Genomic DNA, 17,228 nt, shown 5'->3' with positions numbered 1-17,228 from the left:
GGGCTGGCGATGGTCAAGGTGTGGAATGGCTGATACCTAAAGCGGAGAAACCCTTTCTCTGTGAATGCCATTAAATACCTGAGGAGTGCAGGGGGAGTGCATATGTCCACTGAAAGGTCTCCTCTCCCTATAGCCAGTATACCCCATAGACCCCTATTGAAAAACCCTTGTACATTTATCCAGCTATTCCTCACCTGTTTTTGTTTCTTTCCTTCTTACCTTCTGGCCTCCATGTTTCTGGTCTTTTGGGCAGGATTTTCATTTCGGAGGCAAAAGAGCAAACGAAACGAAACGAAACGAAATAATTTATTTGCAAATCAAAGTTGGCAGCGCGCGTTGCGTATATTAGCAATGTGCACTCCCAGTCCACACACCACACACCACACACCATGGTGGGGTGGGGGTGGGGTGGGGTTAGGGGTAGCCATGTTTTCGGTTGGGTTTTCCTAGTCGAAAATTTAATTTCCCAACTCTCTCGCGCTATCTCGCTCTCGCTCGCACTGTGTTTTATTTATGATCTTGATATGCTTATTCGTACCTTTCTGCAAGTTTTCACAATTCGACTTGGAGTCATATTTCATATTTCTTTTCTTTTAGTCGGCAAAAACTTGGCCAGCTTTTCATGCTGTGCGGGGGGGCGGGGGCAGGAAGTGGAGGCGGGAGCCTGCTGGTTTTACCTTTTGCTACCTTTTAGCCAGGTTTTTGCCTCGGTTCTCTACAGCTCTCCCGCTCTCCGGCTCTCCGGCTCTCCTGCCTTTAACATATGACTTCCGTAATGTTTGCGTGCACAATGAATAACTTACTTCTATGTTATCCTTTTGTGCTCATGCTCCTGCTCCTGCTTCTGCGTGTGTGTAGGACAGAGTGGTTCCTTGCTTGGTTAGAAGTGTACCAGTGTACGAGTAGGACTACGACTACGACTACGAGTGGGAGTACATTCTGGCGCTGGCCCCAGCTGCGCTTTAAGTCATAATTTTGCATGCAAGCAGCTGTCGCTGCTTAAAAATGTAAGCTCGGTTGCTCCTAGATTAAGTTTGCCCCCCACCCCCACACCCACACCCACACCCACCCCCAACCCCCTTTCTCCTGGCTGCCCTGCCCCACTTTCAGACGCCACTGCCATCTCCATCCTAGACAAACAATCTGAATACGTTTCCATCAGTAATGAAAGTCATGCAGAAGCATGGCCACGTTTTTTAGCTTCTGCTGAACCGAAAAACTTGTGCCATCACAAATATTTTCATATTGCAGTGCCAGTTGCTCTGGGGGTATATTGTGAGTAAGAACACCTTTCTTCTGGCTTGCTGCGAAATAATAGGATCACTTCCCGGGATAACGAGTCGGGAACAAGCAGACTGATGCCTTTTCCGCATTCACAGCTTAAATATGGATTTGGATGTGGATTTGGATTGATTCTGCTGCTGCACAATCAACCAAGAAACAAAGACAGACACATCAAACGATTCCACACATGATTCCTCGGCTCGTTAGCCCTTGTTCTCCATTGTTTTAGCCATTGTTTCTGTTGTAATCAGCGAGTTTTGGGCCCAAATTACATTTATCAGCAGAGCAGCAACAGCAACAGCAAAAGCTATAAACAAATTACGTTTCTTTTTGCAACTAATCAAAAGTAATCACTTTGCAATTTCGGCTCGGCTCGGCGCTCTCTCTGACAAAAAGACAAACAAAAAGTGAGCCCCCCCACCCGCCCCAACCGAAGGAAAACTCCTGACACAAGGAGGAGACCTTTCCGAAGGGCTGGGGATCTGTTGCTGGGCGAAGAGTGGGACGGGAAGGACCATCAACAGCTGCCATTTGCTGCTGGCATTCAAATCAAGAACAACAATGGTAAGACAGCAAGTGATAGATTTGGGGACTGAAGTTTTGGATACCCTAGAATATGCCCTGATGCCAGATTTTGGTTCGGAAAGCCCAAGTGGATAAGGATATACCCGTTCGGAATGCCCTCTGCAAGGGTATAACAACAGAGGAGACACTTTTCCGCCTATCCAGGAGATGCCAGGAGATGCCAGGAGATGGCAGGAGACGGCTGGTGGGGGGAAAACATACGCGACAAAGTTCGACAAACAAAATCATGATAAATGAACCCAACCAACAGGCAAACAATCCAACAGAGAGAAACTGAGAAGCGCACGGAGAAAGCCGAGAAATCTCTGAAATGCGAGCTGAGAAAAGGGGCAAAACTTTTCCCTGTGGCCTCTGGATGGGTGTCTGGGTGTATGGGTGTGTGTGTGTTTTTAATTTGACAAAAGAGCGCAGGAAATTAGCGGGAAAAAGGGCAAGAAAAACACAACTCGCTGATTGAAAGGGGTTAAGCTTAGACAGAGACACCGGGAGAAAGTAGGGGGAGGCGGTGGAGAAAAGTGCCACTGATATTAGCTATGCAACATTTATATTAAGAAAATAACCTGCGGGCTAGACAAAGTTGAGGCATTCGTACAGTGAGAGCTTCATAGAAGGATTGGAAGGAAGTCCTTGCCACAGAGCATTTTTTGGGGTCCTCTTTTTTAAACATCAATAAAAATGAATTTATAGAAAGATACCATAGGCTTGTTCGACTTTACTGCTGCTTTAAGAGCTTCTCCAACGCGATTTTCAAAAGAGAAATAGTTTTATCCGATAAATTAATGAATTTTCTATAATGTTGGCTAATTTTTATAAGCGTGACTTTATTGCACTATTTTTCACAATTTTTTAAACGACAAATGGTCTAAGATCTCTTCTAAGGTACACAATTATCATACACTATTTTCTTCTTAGTTTTTCGTTCGATTGTGGCCCTACTGTATTTCCCCCTCTCTAAGTACTGCCAGACAGCCTTTTGTTTGCTCAATTGACGCAAATAATCCCAGGAGCTATTACAAAAGCTAATTACAAGTCTCTTCGGCCCACAGCCAAGTAATTATGTTTCCGAAAAACATTTTGGGTAGAGGCTGGTCAGGGCCAAAACGATACATTTTCCCCCACCATTCGGCAGCACGCATAAATTTCCACACATTTTCCACGCAGTGTGGCCGAGGGGGAAACCCCGCAATATGCATATGCATTAGAACAGTTATAGCTGGGTGTTGATGGCGGTGGGAGGCGGCAGACAGAGGAGGCGGAAAATGCATCGATGAGAGTGCCACTAAAATATTTCGCCAATTAACGACCTACGGAATAGGCCGGGGATAAATAATGGCTGCTGGCCATCGCTGCCCGCCTTCGAGCGCCAGAAATGCACAAATGAATGCCAAAATGTTGTTTTAATTTATTCAATGCAAAATCGAGAATAATTTACCACAATTCGATGATCAACTAATCAAAGTGCGATCAGGAATTTAATCGATATAAAATTAAATGCAGAAAAAGGAGAGTATTTGCTCGGCAAATCTGCGAATCTGAAGAGCAAATCAATCTCACACCTGGACTGAACTAGAAGCCAGGCGATTGCCATTCATTTTCTTCCCTTTCGCTTCTTTGCCTACTCCCGATTCCCCACAGGTCACGACCCTCGCAATCATAATTCAATAACAATAATTCCTACGCCGTCATTAGGGCAGCAACTTCAGCAACTGTCCATCAATTAGACACGAGGAAAGCGGAAAGCTCCGTCTCGGAGCTCGTCTGGCGTTGGGGCCTCAGCGACTTTCTGACCCCAGTCAAGTCGTGGCAAAGGGAGGGAGGGGAGGCGGAGAGCGTGTGCTACCTTCGACTGTCGACTGTCGACTGTCCGTGTCCATTAATGATTGAAATGTATTCAATTGTTTGATTGACTGAAGGACTGGGAGAGAGTGCGAGTGTGTGCGAGAGGGGGCGTGAGAGAATGACTGACTGACTGAGTGACGGAGTGGATGGGATGGGATGGTCAGGGACTCGAAAGGACAATCCATGATTAATGACTTTCAGACATTTGGTGATTTCTTTCCCTTGGATTTTCGGATGGAAATTAAAAAATTATTTGACCCAAAATTTGCTTCGAGCAAAGTGTAAACTGTGTGTGTGTATCTGTGTTGGTGTGTGTGTGTGGGAGCCATCATTCATGGCTATCGTTATCGAATTATGCGGCAATTACTTGCGGGAATCCCATCCTGCTTCTTTCTCTCCCTCTCTCTCTCTCACTTTGCCTCTCTTGTCCCTGTCTGTCTGTCTGTCTGCTTAGCATTTGTCAATCATTAATCAAACAATTTATGTTAATTGAATTGACGTCGATTTATGGCAATTTTTCAATCAGATTTCAATTCTTGTTCTCCCCTGCCCCACTGCCCCACTGTTCCCCTGCTCCCCTCTTCAGCTGTCATTTTCGTATTGATTTTGCATAAAAAATAAACCCCATCCGAACCTCCAGTACGAGTAGCGATGGCGATGATGATGGCTCGCTGTGACAATAAAATGTCCGCATTGCCAAGCAATGGCCCAGCCATGGCCCATCCATGGCCCATCCTTTCCCCATCGCCATAAACCGTGTCGTGTCTATAAATGCACGGGCATAAGCGCTTTAACTGCAGTTTCGCTGACAGACAGTGCGTTGCGTAACTATAATGCAGTGGAAAGTTGCAATTTCGTAGATTTGATGGCTATTCAGAAAAGTTCTAAAACACAGGGATTTCAACGATTAAACTAACGGCATTTGGGTTGATTTTTAAATGCGGTTTCCATGAAATTATTCGATAAAAAAGTATTCCGAGTGGAATTACTGGGGTAATATAACTAAAAATTAATAGAACTGCAGTTGGGATTGCACTTCGGCATTCCATTCGATGAATGACACAGTTTTTTGGCTTATTAGTGCCGTATAGTAGGGTCCATCAATCGATTGGCTTCTAGCTTCCGGATTACAGCTCAACAATTGACCCAGTTAACCGCACAGAGACCCCCGAAACAGAGACCCCAAGCCGACAGGGGAAGGGTCCAAATTTAAGTTTACCGAAACGTAACGGAAGCCCCTCTCTACTCCTTCAAGCACACATCACTTCCCTCCCATATGGGCACCCGGTGTGCCCATGCATATTTGTTTAGCTTGATTACAGACCAAATGTGATTTAAGGCACGTTAAATACACACAGACACAGAGACACCCCCCACCCCTCGCCCCAGGAAGGATCCTCCCGTCTGCAATCAAGGCTTAGACAACAACAATTGAAAGGCAGTTAGACGGACAGGCGGAGGACACTAAGTGGAGTCGAGTCGTGTCCTGCGGTCAGCTGCAGTTCCACTCTACGTCCTGGCCCCCCCCCCCCCCCTCAACGCCGATGACCCCATAAAATATGCAAGGGCACGGCACAGAGAGGCGCATACACCCCCTTTCCACTGGGCAGCGTTTAAGTGGCATTTGATTTGGATTTGCAACAGCACACAAAAATATTATTAAAGGATTCCATAACAAAAGCCGGAAGCAGTTCAAGAAGCAGTTCAAGCAGTGGTTAAGCGTTCAGCAATCGATCGAAATTCTTGCCTCGAACAATTTGAGATTTCGAACCAAATTAGAGCCCAATCCATAGGAGTATCCGAGAACAGCAGAATCCCCACCGAATGATTGATACACAATTGCAAAGACACACACGAATCAGAGCTGTATGCTCTGCGAGGAATCCCGGAGCTCAAGCAGCCCCCCAGTGCGGATTCGCAGTCCCTCCGTGCAGGATGCAGGCCAGTGGAAATGCAGAATTCCAGGAATGCCGCAGAGAGTGCCGGAGTGGAGTGGCGGGGAGTGAAGCGGCATCTGGGAGTTGTTGCTTCTGTTGTTCCTGGTGCTGCCGGGGAGGCCGCTGCAACCACAGCCAAAACAAACCCGGGGAACAAACACCAACACTCTGTGCCACCAGATATGTAGCCCTCCCTCCCAGAGGCCCCTCCTCTGGAGGAGCAGCAGCAGCCAGTGGGTTGTGCTCTGCCTGTGGTTCTGCATGGAGGCGCCACAGTCAACTGATGTTGATGCCACCCAGTTAACTGGTTGTTACCTCTGCCTCTCTGCTGCACTTCCCTGAGCGTAGAGTTTGTGGTCTCGTTTTGTAATTAAGTTGAAATTTCTCCCTCTCATCCTTCCCATCTCTTCCCGTCTTTCTCTGCTTCTCCTGCTGGAATGACAAATCGTTATGGTTGGAGAAACTTTAAGTGCTCGGGGCACGGTATTCATAAAAAAAGATGAGCAAATCCTTTGATTTGTGTGCGTGCCGATCCCAAATTGCTTAATCTCCCACCGCACGCACATCGGGCCCCATCGGGCCACACCGGGCCACTTGACCCAATTTTTAATCACTTTCCAAGCACACATGCTAACCCCTGTCCTCTGTCCCCTGTCCCCTGTCCTACGTCCATTCGGTCCGCCGTTCCGGCATAAATTTGTGTCTTAAAAGTTGCCTCGTGGCCCAGGCAAAAGTTTCGGCTGCACGTTTTAAGCTGCCCCAGCAGATTCGGAGTTGGAGTCCGAGTCCGAAACAAGCTTAAAAATCTGCACGAAGCCAAAACGACACAAAGGTAAACTCGCCCCAGAATCGGTTATTCGAGATGGGATTTTCCAACTGGAGGGCAGTAATCGTTTGAACGAAATATACTCCTTTGTGCGGGAATGTTAATTATAGCAATTTTTATTGATTTTCGGTGTAATGGAGGTTTACAATAGCTTCGGGTTGGCTTTGAAGACGACGAATGATTGAGACGAAAGCTGACAAGTGAATAAAGAGCTTCCTCTCTCGGGCTTCGGCCGGCTCTCTCTGACGACCGCTCTCGCGCTCTATCGCTGTTGCGCTCTCGCGCTCTCGTGATCTGTTCTCTCGCTATCGGTTCAGCGGACGCGAGCGTTGAGAGAGCCCAGCCTTCTTACCTACGAGAGAGTATACGAATACATATGTACATACTTATGTATATACCCACCTTTTGAAGCCTGTAAAACACTTTTGAATCTAGTGAACTTGCGGTACGAATTATCAGCTTATTCTCTCTATAAGTCTACTGTCTGCTAACCTGTGGACTATTGTATACCACTTTGTCTTCCAATCTTTGGACTATGAAAACTTGTCACTTTACCATCTCTAGTTACATTTGCATCTGTGCAAATTTCCAAGGTAATTTCTGTGTTACAAAATATTCTAAAAACACATTTGCCGACTCCCACAACAGGGGGCGGGAGGAGAGGGGAATGGAGAGGCGTCCAGGCCAATTGTGTGATCCCTGTTCTGTTCCTGTTTTCAGTTGTTGTTTCTGTTGTGTTGTGTGGGCGTAAAAAGTTTTTAACAATAATAAGCAAATGCCCAAAAGCAAAGCCAGTGACAGAGCCAGTGCCAGGGGTGGAGTCACTGTCTCCGTCTCTGTCTGCTCCTGCCTCCGCTCCTGCTCCAGTGTTGGGCTACAATTGCCAACACTAAAAATCCAACCAAATATATATTTCTCTGCGGTGTTGTTGTTGTTGTGTACAAATACGATTAAATATGGCAAAAGTTGTGCGTACACACACGTCGGCAATTTTATTTAGATTGCGAAAGGACCAAAAACACAGCCAGGAGCCAGTAGCCGGTAGCCAGGAGCCAGCAGCCAGCAACTGAAACAGGAGCAATGACAACGACACATTGAGGTCGGTGTCGTGGGGCCCTCAAAAGTTGCACGAATGTGTGCTAACAAGGCCAACACATGTTTTTCTGTGTGTGTGCGTGTGTGTGTGGGGGGCCAGGGCCAAAAGCACAGCAATTCTGTTAACAATTTTATTATTAAAATGATGTCAGTGTTTCAGTGTTTGTGCGGGCGCTGGGTGTCGCCTCCTCCTGTGCCCAACAATTGACCACAAATGCATTAGTGGCGGCCTGCTGCTGCCACTGCTGCCACAGCTGCCACAGCTGCTCTGCCGCTGCTTTTCCCACTTTTCCACCTACTTTCCAAGTCGAATTATACAAAAATTTCAAAGCACTCTGTGTGCCTGCCGCCTGCATGGATAAATGCAAATCTCCATCTCCAACTCTCTCTCTCGCTCTCTCCTTCTGTATGGTAATCCCCGGTTGACCTACAAGGACCTACGGTGGACAACCTTGTTCAACTGCTTGCACTCCCAGACTAATGCCTTAATTGATATACGTACTTTGTTTCATTCAGTTTTCTATCGTTTGGGGGTGTTGAATCGAAAATGTTTTCCATTTATTGATTGAAGGTAGGATCCGCTGGTGAACTGCAAGGGCTTATCCTTACCCAAGTGAGCTCCTTGATTGCATCCATCCTGTAGTTGGATCGGACTTAAAGATGAGTACTTTGAAGCCTTCGAAAAATCCCTATGGAGGTTTTTCTGCTCTCCTGTAAGTAGCTTCCTTGCACCTGATAAAAAATCTATAGATATCATTATCGTAGCATTAAAAATTCCACTTTCTCTGGCAGAAAACGAAAGTTTTCCCTTAGTATTTTCGTCCTTACTGGCTGATGGTACCACCAACCGTTGGAGCCGTTCCAACAGCAGCAGTCCTGCGTCCTGCGTCCTGAGTCCTGAGCAGTTATTACATTTTACTTATTGCATTTTTGCGCTCTTTGCATTTGCACTGGAGCTTGCAAAACGATACAGGACCAGGACTGCTGCAAAAAGGGAAAGCGGAGCCCCAAAGAAGATGGAGAAACGATGGAGGAAGGCGGGCACGAGTCAGCATGTGGCTCATATGACATGGGGGCGGTGAGGGGGCACCCTCCAGCCGAGCTCGGAGTGCACTGGGCCATTGTTTGTTTGTTTTTACAACTCTGATTGAGGTGAAATTGCATATTTCTGTGCGCTTCTTTCGTTTCATTTCATTTCATTTCGCACAGAGCTGCTCCATCTCCAGCATCTCTACCTTATCGTACTTCCTCCAGCTCCTCCTCCTCGTCCTTCTCCTTCTTCTCTTTTCAAACGTTTTATTGAATGTCGTTTACCGTTTGCATTTGCCTTTGCCTTTGCCTGTGCCTTTGCCTGCCCCACATGCCCACACCCTTCATCCGATGCCACCTCCATCTGGCCTCCCGTTTTGGCCAAGACTTATTTCGTCGTCTCCCGACTCTTGGCCCCGCCCTGGCTTTGTGTTTATTGTGCGAATAAATGTCGACAATGGAGTAATGTTCGTGGGAGCGATCAGAAATGCACATACGAGTGCCATGCTGAACCTTAACGAGATAGAAACGACAGGGGAAACTTTATGGGAACTAAACGGAGATTTAAGACGAGGATACGAGGGAACATACACATGTATGGATAGTGGCCCAAATGGTATGTCTATAAAGTAGGTTTCGGGCAGATAAAAAATAACACCAAGTGGTGGCTATAACTTTGCGAGTCGCTGAGATTTCGGACAATGGATGGGGATTCGGATTCTCAGGAGAGGGGAAAGCAGAGGCTTCAGTTCTCAGTACTCTACAATCTTTAAGGGTTTACCTACTTACGGGCTGAACGGAATGGGATTTCGACAGGCCCTGAGGGGACACTCTCTGCAACCGAGACTCAACCCAAAGACCGGCACAACAGAGTAAAACTCAAAAGGAAAAACCCCAAACAGGCTGTAGGAAATCGAATTTCCCAGTAGGCCTTTCCCGATACGTCGGGCTCTATCGATAGATTCCCAGTTCCAAAAAACTAGCATAGCCGACACGTAGCACGAAGCAACAAACTGAGAATAAAATATAACTATAGATAGCTAGAAATAGTAGAAAAACATGCAAAATTTAATAGAGAGCCGTGCTCTCCTTTCGATCCTGAAGGATCCGCGTCGGAACTGTGGGGAGATTCAGGGGGTAAGCGTTGCAGAGTCGCGTTCTGAGGTGGTGAAAAGTGTGGCTGGCGGAGGGGTTCAGCTCAATGCCAATGCCCAGGTCTTTGTGCCCCGCTCTGTGGCAGCCAAGGCGCAGGAAGTCGATGCCCCCATGGATCTCGACGAGCTGAAGCGTCACTTCGAGTTCAAGGACGAGAAGCAGAAGAAGACGATGCTGATCCTGCCCTGGCATGGATTTCCGAAGCGACCAGAGAAGTCAGGTGGGTGTGGGGGAGCGCGAGGAGTTGAGGGTTGTTCTTTATGGACTTTCTCCGTTACCGTTAGCCAATCCCAAACACGTCACGCCGATGGCCAACGAGGATCACGCCTACGAGATCAAGTTGGGCGGCAAGCGGGCCAGGAAAGCGAATGCCTGCGCCGAGGAGAAACGCCTCAAGACCAATCAAAAATCCGCCGAAGAGGCAGTCTCCACTGAAGACGGCCCATCGCTTCCAGTAGATCTCACTCTGGAGGAGAAGCGTCTGGAGCAAGGACGAAAAGTGGCCCTGGAGGCCCTCAAATTGGTGGAGCAACGCCGCCTGCGCGACCCCAGCTTTGGCCCCTTCAAGAAAACGGAGGGCGGAGCGGTCATTCGACACATCTCGCGTTCCCCAGTGCGATTCACGAAAGACGAGCGGGAGCGCGTGCGTAAGCTGCGGGTCGACAAGAAGGAGAGGATCGAAAAGGTCCTGAAGGATATGTTGCAGAAGAAGAAGCCTCCGAAGCTGTATCCCGAGAAGTGGCAGAAGGAAGCCCGTGTACAGGAGGATGGCGAACAGCAGACTTGCCAAGTGCAGAAGCCAAGCAAGGCTAATCGCGAGAAACAGTCGAAGCCGGAGGCGGAGGTGCCACAGGAGCAACAGCAGGAGAAGCCGGCCCAGCAGCGTATGATGCAGAAGCGGTACTTCGGGCTTCAACGTGCCACAACGACCAATGCCCAGGCTGAGGCTGAGCTGGAGCCACAGCCACAGGGGGAGAAGGAGCCGCCGGCTGAGGCAAAGCAGCAGCCCCCCCGACGTTACATACCCACAACCAAGGAGTGGGACGAAAAGTGCCGCACACGCCAATTGGAGCGTGTGAGGGTCTCCGACAAGGAGAACGAGAAGTCGAAGTCAAACCAGAACCAGAACCAGAAGCCATCTGGGACCGCCAACAAGCCGGTGCTGTGGCGCGCCGACACCAGTCGACCCCTGACAGTGTCCAACTCGGCCAAGGACTCCCAAGAAGTGATCAAATTGGAGAGCCCGACCCTGGCCCCAGTCATTCCACGCTACGTGCCACCGATTCCAGTTGCCGACCCAGCCGACTTGGCCCTGACCCGACTGCTCCACTCGGAGAAGCGCCGCGGCAATCTCACCTATGCCCAGGCCCTGCTCAAGCGTCCGCCCGGGGAGGTCGATGGCTCCACCAACCCTCCGCTGAACAACGTCGTTCGCTACTCCGTCGAGGAGCTGCTGATGCTGGAGCCCCAGCCAGGCCAACTGCTGGCACCGATCCTCCTTGGGACCTCCAAAGGATTGGGATGTCTTCTCAAATAACTGCGATCGAAATATCTACTTGGAGGGAGCCTGGTGCCTGCTGCCTGCAGCATGCAGCCTGCAGCTCCTTCCTGCCTCCGACACTTTATTTAATTTTATTTGGTTTTGTTCTCAAGTTTGATGATTTAATTTTGCTGATTTTTCTTCTGTCATTTTCCCCTTATTTTTCCCTTGATGGCGTTCGGCATCAGATTTTCTTTAAGTTTGTATCAAATTAGGGGAAAATGCAGCTATATAATGTAATAATAAACACAATTGCAATCTTAAATGGTTTAGCGCCTGAAATTATATGCAAAGTGCGAGAAGTAGAAGTAGGCGGGCCGAAGCCGAATGGCCCGCGCCCGAATGCAAGAGAGGCTTTGATTAGAGCGCGACAGATCAAGAGAGCGAAAGCTCTCTGCGTCCAAGCGCTCTAAGTTGTGCTGAGACCCGAAAGAGAGTGAACCACCCACCTTATAGATTTTCATCATGAGCGAGAGAGCGAATAGAGCGAAAGAAAGAAAGGCGCACGATGAAGACGCGAGAGATCGGCTGCATGGGCTGCCGCCGTGGGAGAGAATATATGCATATGTATGTACATATGTATATAAGTACAGTGGGTGTACGAAGAATAATAGGGTTTTAATATCGGTCTGCGTAACAGACCCAACAGACATCACTCCAACGCCCTTCTTCTTGCATAGCATTTTGCATGACAAATTTAACGATTACTTAAATCGATGGCTGCTCTTTTCATTTGATTAAATTAAATTTACGGTTTCCGGGTTAACTCGGAAAACATGTTCATTTTTGGTTGTTTTTGTAAGTGTATGAATTCTGTGACATTTTGGCAGCATATCTCTCAGAGTTTACCCTTGGGAGAATGATTTTATGTTCTTTAAAGTGAAAAGCTGACATTTTATTCACTTTGAATGCAGTGCACTGCCCTTTGTACATTCCTCCTGCAGCCGCAGCAGTCTCCTTCCAGCCGCAGACGAATGGAATGTATACAATGTAACGATTGAGGCTGCAGACACGCCCACAATGGCAGTGGGAGTGGGAGTGGGAGCATTGGCTGGCAGCACATAACTCAGTCGAGCGAATGGGAATGAAGGCAATGAATCCTGCTCGTGGGCTGCCAGCAATTAACGGCATAAATTTAAATATGCAATTAACGCAGCAGCTGGAAGCTGTGCAGCAGAATAAAGCAACAAATAACCAGTGGAGAGCAGGGCAGAGGCAGCGGCAGAGGCAGAGCAGTGAGCAGGGCAGAAGAGAGCAGAGGGCAGGGCAGAGGCAGCGTCAGAGCCAGAGCGCAGCATGAAAAGAGCAGCAGATCAACAACAGAAACGCAGGAGATCAAAGCAGCGATAAGCAGCGTCAAGACAGGCAGTCGAAGCATGAAACAACAGAGAGCGAGAGCAGAAAACCAGGTGAATAAGGGGAGGGAATATGGAAGCGCATTTCTTTGCTGAAGATCAATGAATTCAATGGAATGGCAATCAGAGAGAGGATATCACTGAAGAGAAATGGCAGCAAAAGGTTATGTCTACACATCCAAGTAGTAGGCTCTTTTTCTTATGCTCGGGTCAGAGCTGCACTGCCAAGAGGATATAAAATAGGTATAGTGTCAAATGTTAATGAAGATAAAGGGTAGATCACACACACCAGACCCTCTAGATATTCGTGTGAGAGTAGAGTGTCAAGTTATTTGTTCTGCCTGCTGTATATACCCCCCATAAGTGCTAGACGATTGCGGGGTATCATGACTGAAACAATGCTGGCGACAATAAAAGCCAAAGGTCATTTTAACACATGCACACACCCACACCACACCACACCACACCGCACGCACACACCCACACGCACGCCGAACAGTGAAATGCATTTGATTGTTTGTGCACTTTTTTGTTTTTATTTTTTGGAAAACACAAAAAACAGGCGGAAAAAACAGGCAGAGTGGCAGCAGCCAGACTTTACTGATGTGTAAATTGCCAGCTGTTGTTGTTTAATGAAATTAAAACAAATTTCCAACGAAATTTAATACGCAGCTCGAGAGACGCTTCCCTCTGGAGAAATAATAATAATAATAATACGATAGTATTGTATTCATCATTATAGGTAATATTAAAATTGTGCCACAGAGTCAGAATCAGGCGGCAATATTACGATTCTCGATTACAGAGCGAAAGCGAGTCAAAAGTCAATGCATTGAGAGTACCAGGACAGCCACAGCCACAGCCACAGCCACTGCCACAGCCAGTCAGTCAGTCATCAAACGTGCTCATTAACAGCTGGTTGACTGGCTGACTGGCTGGCTGGCTACTGGATGGCTGGTAACCGTTATCGTTGTCGTATGCCATTACCGTTAACCGTTGCACGTTGTCGTTGCCGTTGCCGTTACCGTTACCCTTGCGCAAAGCTGGAAAGCTCAAAGCCAAAGGCTGTTTCCGGTGCACAGCAGGCAAAGGACTTTTCATTTGACATTGGCTCCCGCTGCCGCTGCCGTTGCCGTCAGTCCTCTTTCCATCTCTGTCTCTTTTCTTTTATTTTCTCTTCTCTGTTTCTCTCTGTTTCTCCCCCTCTCCCTCTCTCTCTCTCTGCACACACTTCCTTTCCATAATCATAACATGGCAATTTTATTCAATTTCCTGGCTTTTGTGTACGCAGGATCTAGAGCGAAGGTAATCAAGGGGGATATATAGTAGCACTCGGAAATACTCTAACACCATGGGAATAGCATATACCACATAGGGAATAGTAAACATTAATTAACTGCCAAAAAGATTGATTAATTTGACAGATTTTTATTGAAATTATAAACAATTTTTATAGAGATATCTTCCTGTGGTTTCTGCAGCCTCCCCAAGTCCCATCATCTGCCCTCTATAAGCAGGGTATTCCCCGCTTCACGAATCAAAGCCATCAGGGGCATAAATTTTAGTTGTTTTTGTTGCAATGCCGCTGAAATTTTTATAAAATTAACGCACAAGCGGAAACAAAGCCAAAAAGTCAGATCATGCCGGGGCAGGCCCCATTTCGGTGTGGTCGGGGGTGGGGAGGGGGGTATCGGGGGCTTAAGCCAAGCCACTTTTGACTGGACTCGAAACCAGGAAACCAGGAGCCCTGGAAACTGGACACCGACTTAAACACACACCCGCCCACACGGAGAGAGTGTGTAAGCTGATTAAAGGCCGCAAGTTGCAGCGAAGTGGGGCAGCAGCGGCAGCTGCTCAATTGGCAAACACTTTGTCGCACTAATTAAGCCACTTATAGGTGGACTTGGGCCGGAGTTTTGGTTGTGGATCTGGGTCTGGGTCTGGGTCTGGGTTCGGGGGCCTTGGCTTCGTTTTAGTCGGGCGTGTCACCGGGGCGTATGCGTAATAAATATTGAATGTGCTGCACCAGAACCAGAAGATAAGCAGCAGGCAGGCGACAGGCAGGCGGCGCAAAGGCAAAAGTTTTGCATTAACTATTCCCTTTTTCGGGTGACGGAGGACTACGTGAGACTCAAGGAGCGACGTGACAAGGACCAAACATCCCACAGAATTGGCCTAATTTTGGTTCTCCTTCCGTGCTGTCGTATGCAAAAGCCTAGATTATAAAGTGCTGAGGCGCCTCTCTCTATAATTGCAATAGGCTTTGATTGGGCGTGGGGGGCATGCGAAGTTTATGGTAGATTACAGGAAAATTAGCCAGCATTTTGGGCCAATTCATCTTTGCTGTACATCCAATCGTAGAGGTGTACGGCAATAGCTTTATAGCCGCTGTTCTTGGCAGCAAAGAAACGCAGGACTGCTCTTAAAGGGTGTACGTGTATGTGCAGCAGAATGTGGCCATGTTGTCACTGATTGCTGTGGCTGTTGCTGTTGCTTAGGTTGTTGTTTGGTTGTTATTGCTAGGCACGAGGCTGGGCGACGCCATTGCCATCGCCATCGCCATCATTGACATCATTGTCGGCGGCACCATCAGCGTTGATGGCTTGTTAAATTGCCAGTTTCATGTTGTTGCTGCTGCTGCTGCTGCTGTTGCTGTTGCACGTGTTTGCCAGTGAGTGTATGTGGCTGTGGCTGTGGCTGTGGCACGTGTGCTCGTGCTCTTCTCTGTGCAGGTATGCGTGTCTGGGTCTTGGCTCGTCGCATACATTATGCATTATGCACATTAGCGTACATTATGAACATGTTCTGTGACCCTTTCAAACGAACAGCACCGTGAGAACATGGAAGCATGAAAAATCAGTGGCCCCAACAACTGGACGCCACCGGGCGACACTCCGTGACCTGATTGGCAAGCAGCCGAAAAAAAGAAGGACTGCAGATGATTTTGGCGCTACTGAAATTAGTCGACGCTGCTTCACCCACTCTTGCCACACATTTAAGCAAGTTAGTGGCTGGAAAACGGAGTAAATCATTTAGGAATCTGTCCCTGCAACGCTTGTCAGAAATGCACCGCAGGATTTTGGGAGCTTCAATTATACTTGGGGATATGTCGGAGGTAATCTATTCTTATTCCCCTCCATGGAATCGCTCTTCTAATACGTGTGTGCATCTCTCTCTCTGCCCCACCCTCGACGATCCTTGTTGAGCTGCAATTATCCCTTATTAAGAGGGAAGCCCGCCCCCGCCTGCCAGTTGGAGCTGTCGTCAGTTGAAATGCCACTTAAATGCATTTAAATGCGGACCACCATTAAGCCCCCCCGTCCCGCGTCCCGCGTCCCAGCCCCAACCTCAAACTATTGTGTGGCCATAATTATCGCACTGGCAATGGCTCCGATCCACCTCGAATCGATGGTGGAAAATGCGGACAGAAAAAGTCGCGCACAACAATGAATGTTAATTGCAATGGAGAATGAGAGGCAGAGTCTCTCTGTCACAGCCTTTTGGCTGGAATTTACGCGCTCGAATTATGTTTAATAAATGTATTACAATAACAGCAACATTTCGCCATTAAGTGAAGCCGCAAACTGTTAGTGGGCGAGCAATGGTAGCCGAGGGTTTTCCCATGTGCGGTTCGGAGCAATAAAAAGATCAGCCACTGTGACAGTCCCCGTCCCGGCTTAAACAGAGGGAAAGCCAATGCACGAGCCAACACGAGAAGTCATCAACAGCAAATGGAAATGGAATATTTTTTAATGAAGCATTGTCATATAAATTATCCCTGTCGGTCTCCCCGGAGAGAAAGGAGACAAGTCCGAAAGCGGATTAAAGGTTTTAATCCATAAATTACAGTGAACTGTTAATTGGGATTTTAAATGGAGTTACTTATGCCTTAGTTCCCCGATTAAGTGGCGGCAATTCGCTGATGAGAAACTGATGAAAGAGATGCACCCATCCTCTCTATGGCCTCTGCATAGATATTTTCCTGATTAAAATCTGATTGAAAACAAAGCAGAATTTTTTTTCTAGAAAATACATTGGCTGGAAAAAATGCCACGTAATCTCCGAATCAACGTTTATTGACCGAAATTAGTTTATTTCAAAAAAAGCATATATAAAAAGATATATTTTGAATGTTCTATTGTCCTGTAACTGTAATCAGATTTCATTAATTCCCTGCGTTGCATCGAGGGCTTTCGTTTCAGTCGCTCATTCGATGGTCGAGTACTTTTCCGCATTAATGGAATTAAAACCTATTCGAAAGAGGCAAAAACTGAATGTCAATTATCCGAACAAGGCTAGCTGAAACCACCAAAACGGTGAAGCGATCCATAAAAAGTGCGGATTATATGTACAGTCAGTGTCACAATTGTAGGATTGCTGCAGCTATGGTCAAGAGGAATATTGCCTCTAAGCATGGATCTTCTCGATGTACTGCACTGTACTTCCGAGTGGGTGCTAACCTCACCTTAACCCCGGCCTGATGAGTGCTCAATTGGGTGCATTCAGTCGGAGAATCCAATCAATCGGATTCCGATTCCGATTCCGATTCAGGGCTGGCCCTGGAAGTGGCAGTGGCAGTGGCA

At 47.6% G+C, this 17,228-nt stretch overlaps 1 protein-coding gene across 1 annotated transcript; it reads left to right on the top strand.

Moving 5' to 3' along the window:
• Positions 1-9,607: 9,607 nt before the first annotated feature.
• Positions 9,608-11,492, top strand: LOC6595422 (ABC transporter F family member 4). Its single transcript, XM_002020808.2, has 2 exons — positions 9,608-9,970; positions 10,035-11,492. Exons 1-2 carry the CDS (start codon positions 9,655-9,657, stop codon positions 11,285-11,287), a joined length of 1,569 nt encoding a protein of 522 aa, XP_002020844.1. The 5' UTR covers positions 9,608-9,654; the 3' UTR covers positions 11,288-11,492.
• The last annotated feature ends 5,736 nt before the right edge of the window (positions 11,493-17,228 follow it).

The sequence above is a fragment of the Drosophila persimilis genome, unplaced genomic scaffold (assembly GCF_003286085.1).
Source record: "Drosophila persimilis strain 14011-0111.01,24,50 unplaced genomic scaffold, DperRS2 tig00000191-arrow-pilon, whole genome shotgun sequence".
Classification (NCBI taxonomy): Eukaryota; Metazoa; Arthropoda; class Insecta; order Diptera; family Drosophilidae; genus Drosophila; species Drosophila persimilis.
Note: the sequence above shows the minus strand (reverse complement) of the source record. Positions and strands in the feature narration are given on the sequence as shown.

Coding starts and splice junctions, on each gene's coding strand:
- LOC6595422 (XM_002020808.2), top strand. CDS start 9,655: ATGCAAAATTTAATAGAGAGCCGTGCTCTCCTTTCGATCCTGAAGGAT. Junction 9,971..10,034: donor GAAGCGACCAGAGAAGTCAG/GTGGGTGTGGGG, acceptor CGTTACCGTTAG/CCAATCCCAAACACGTCACG.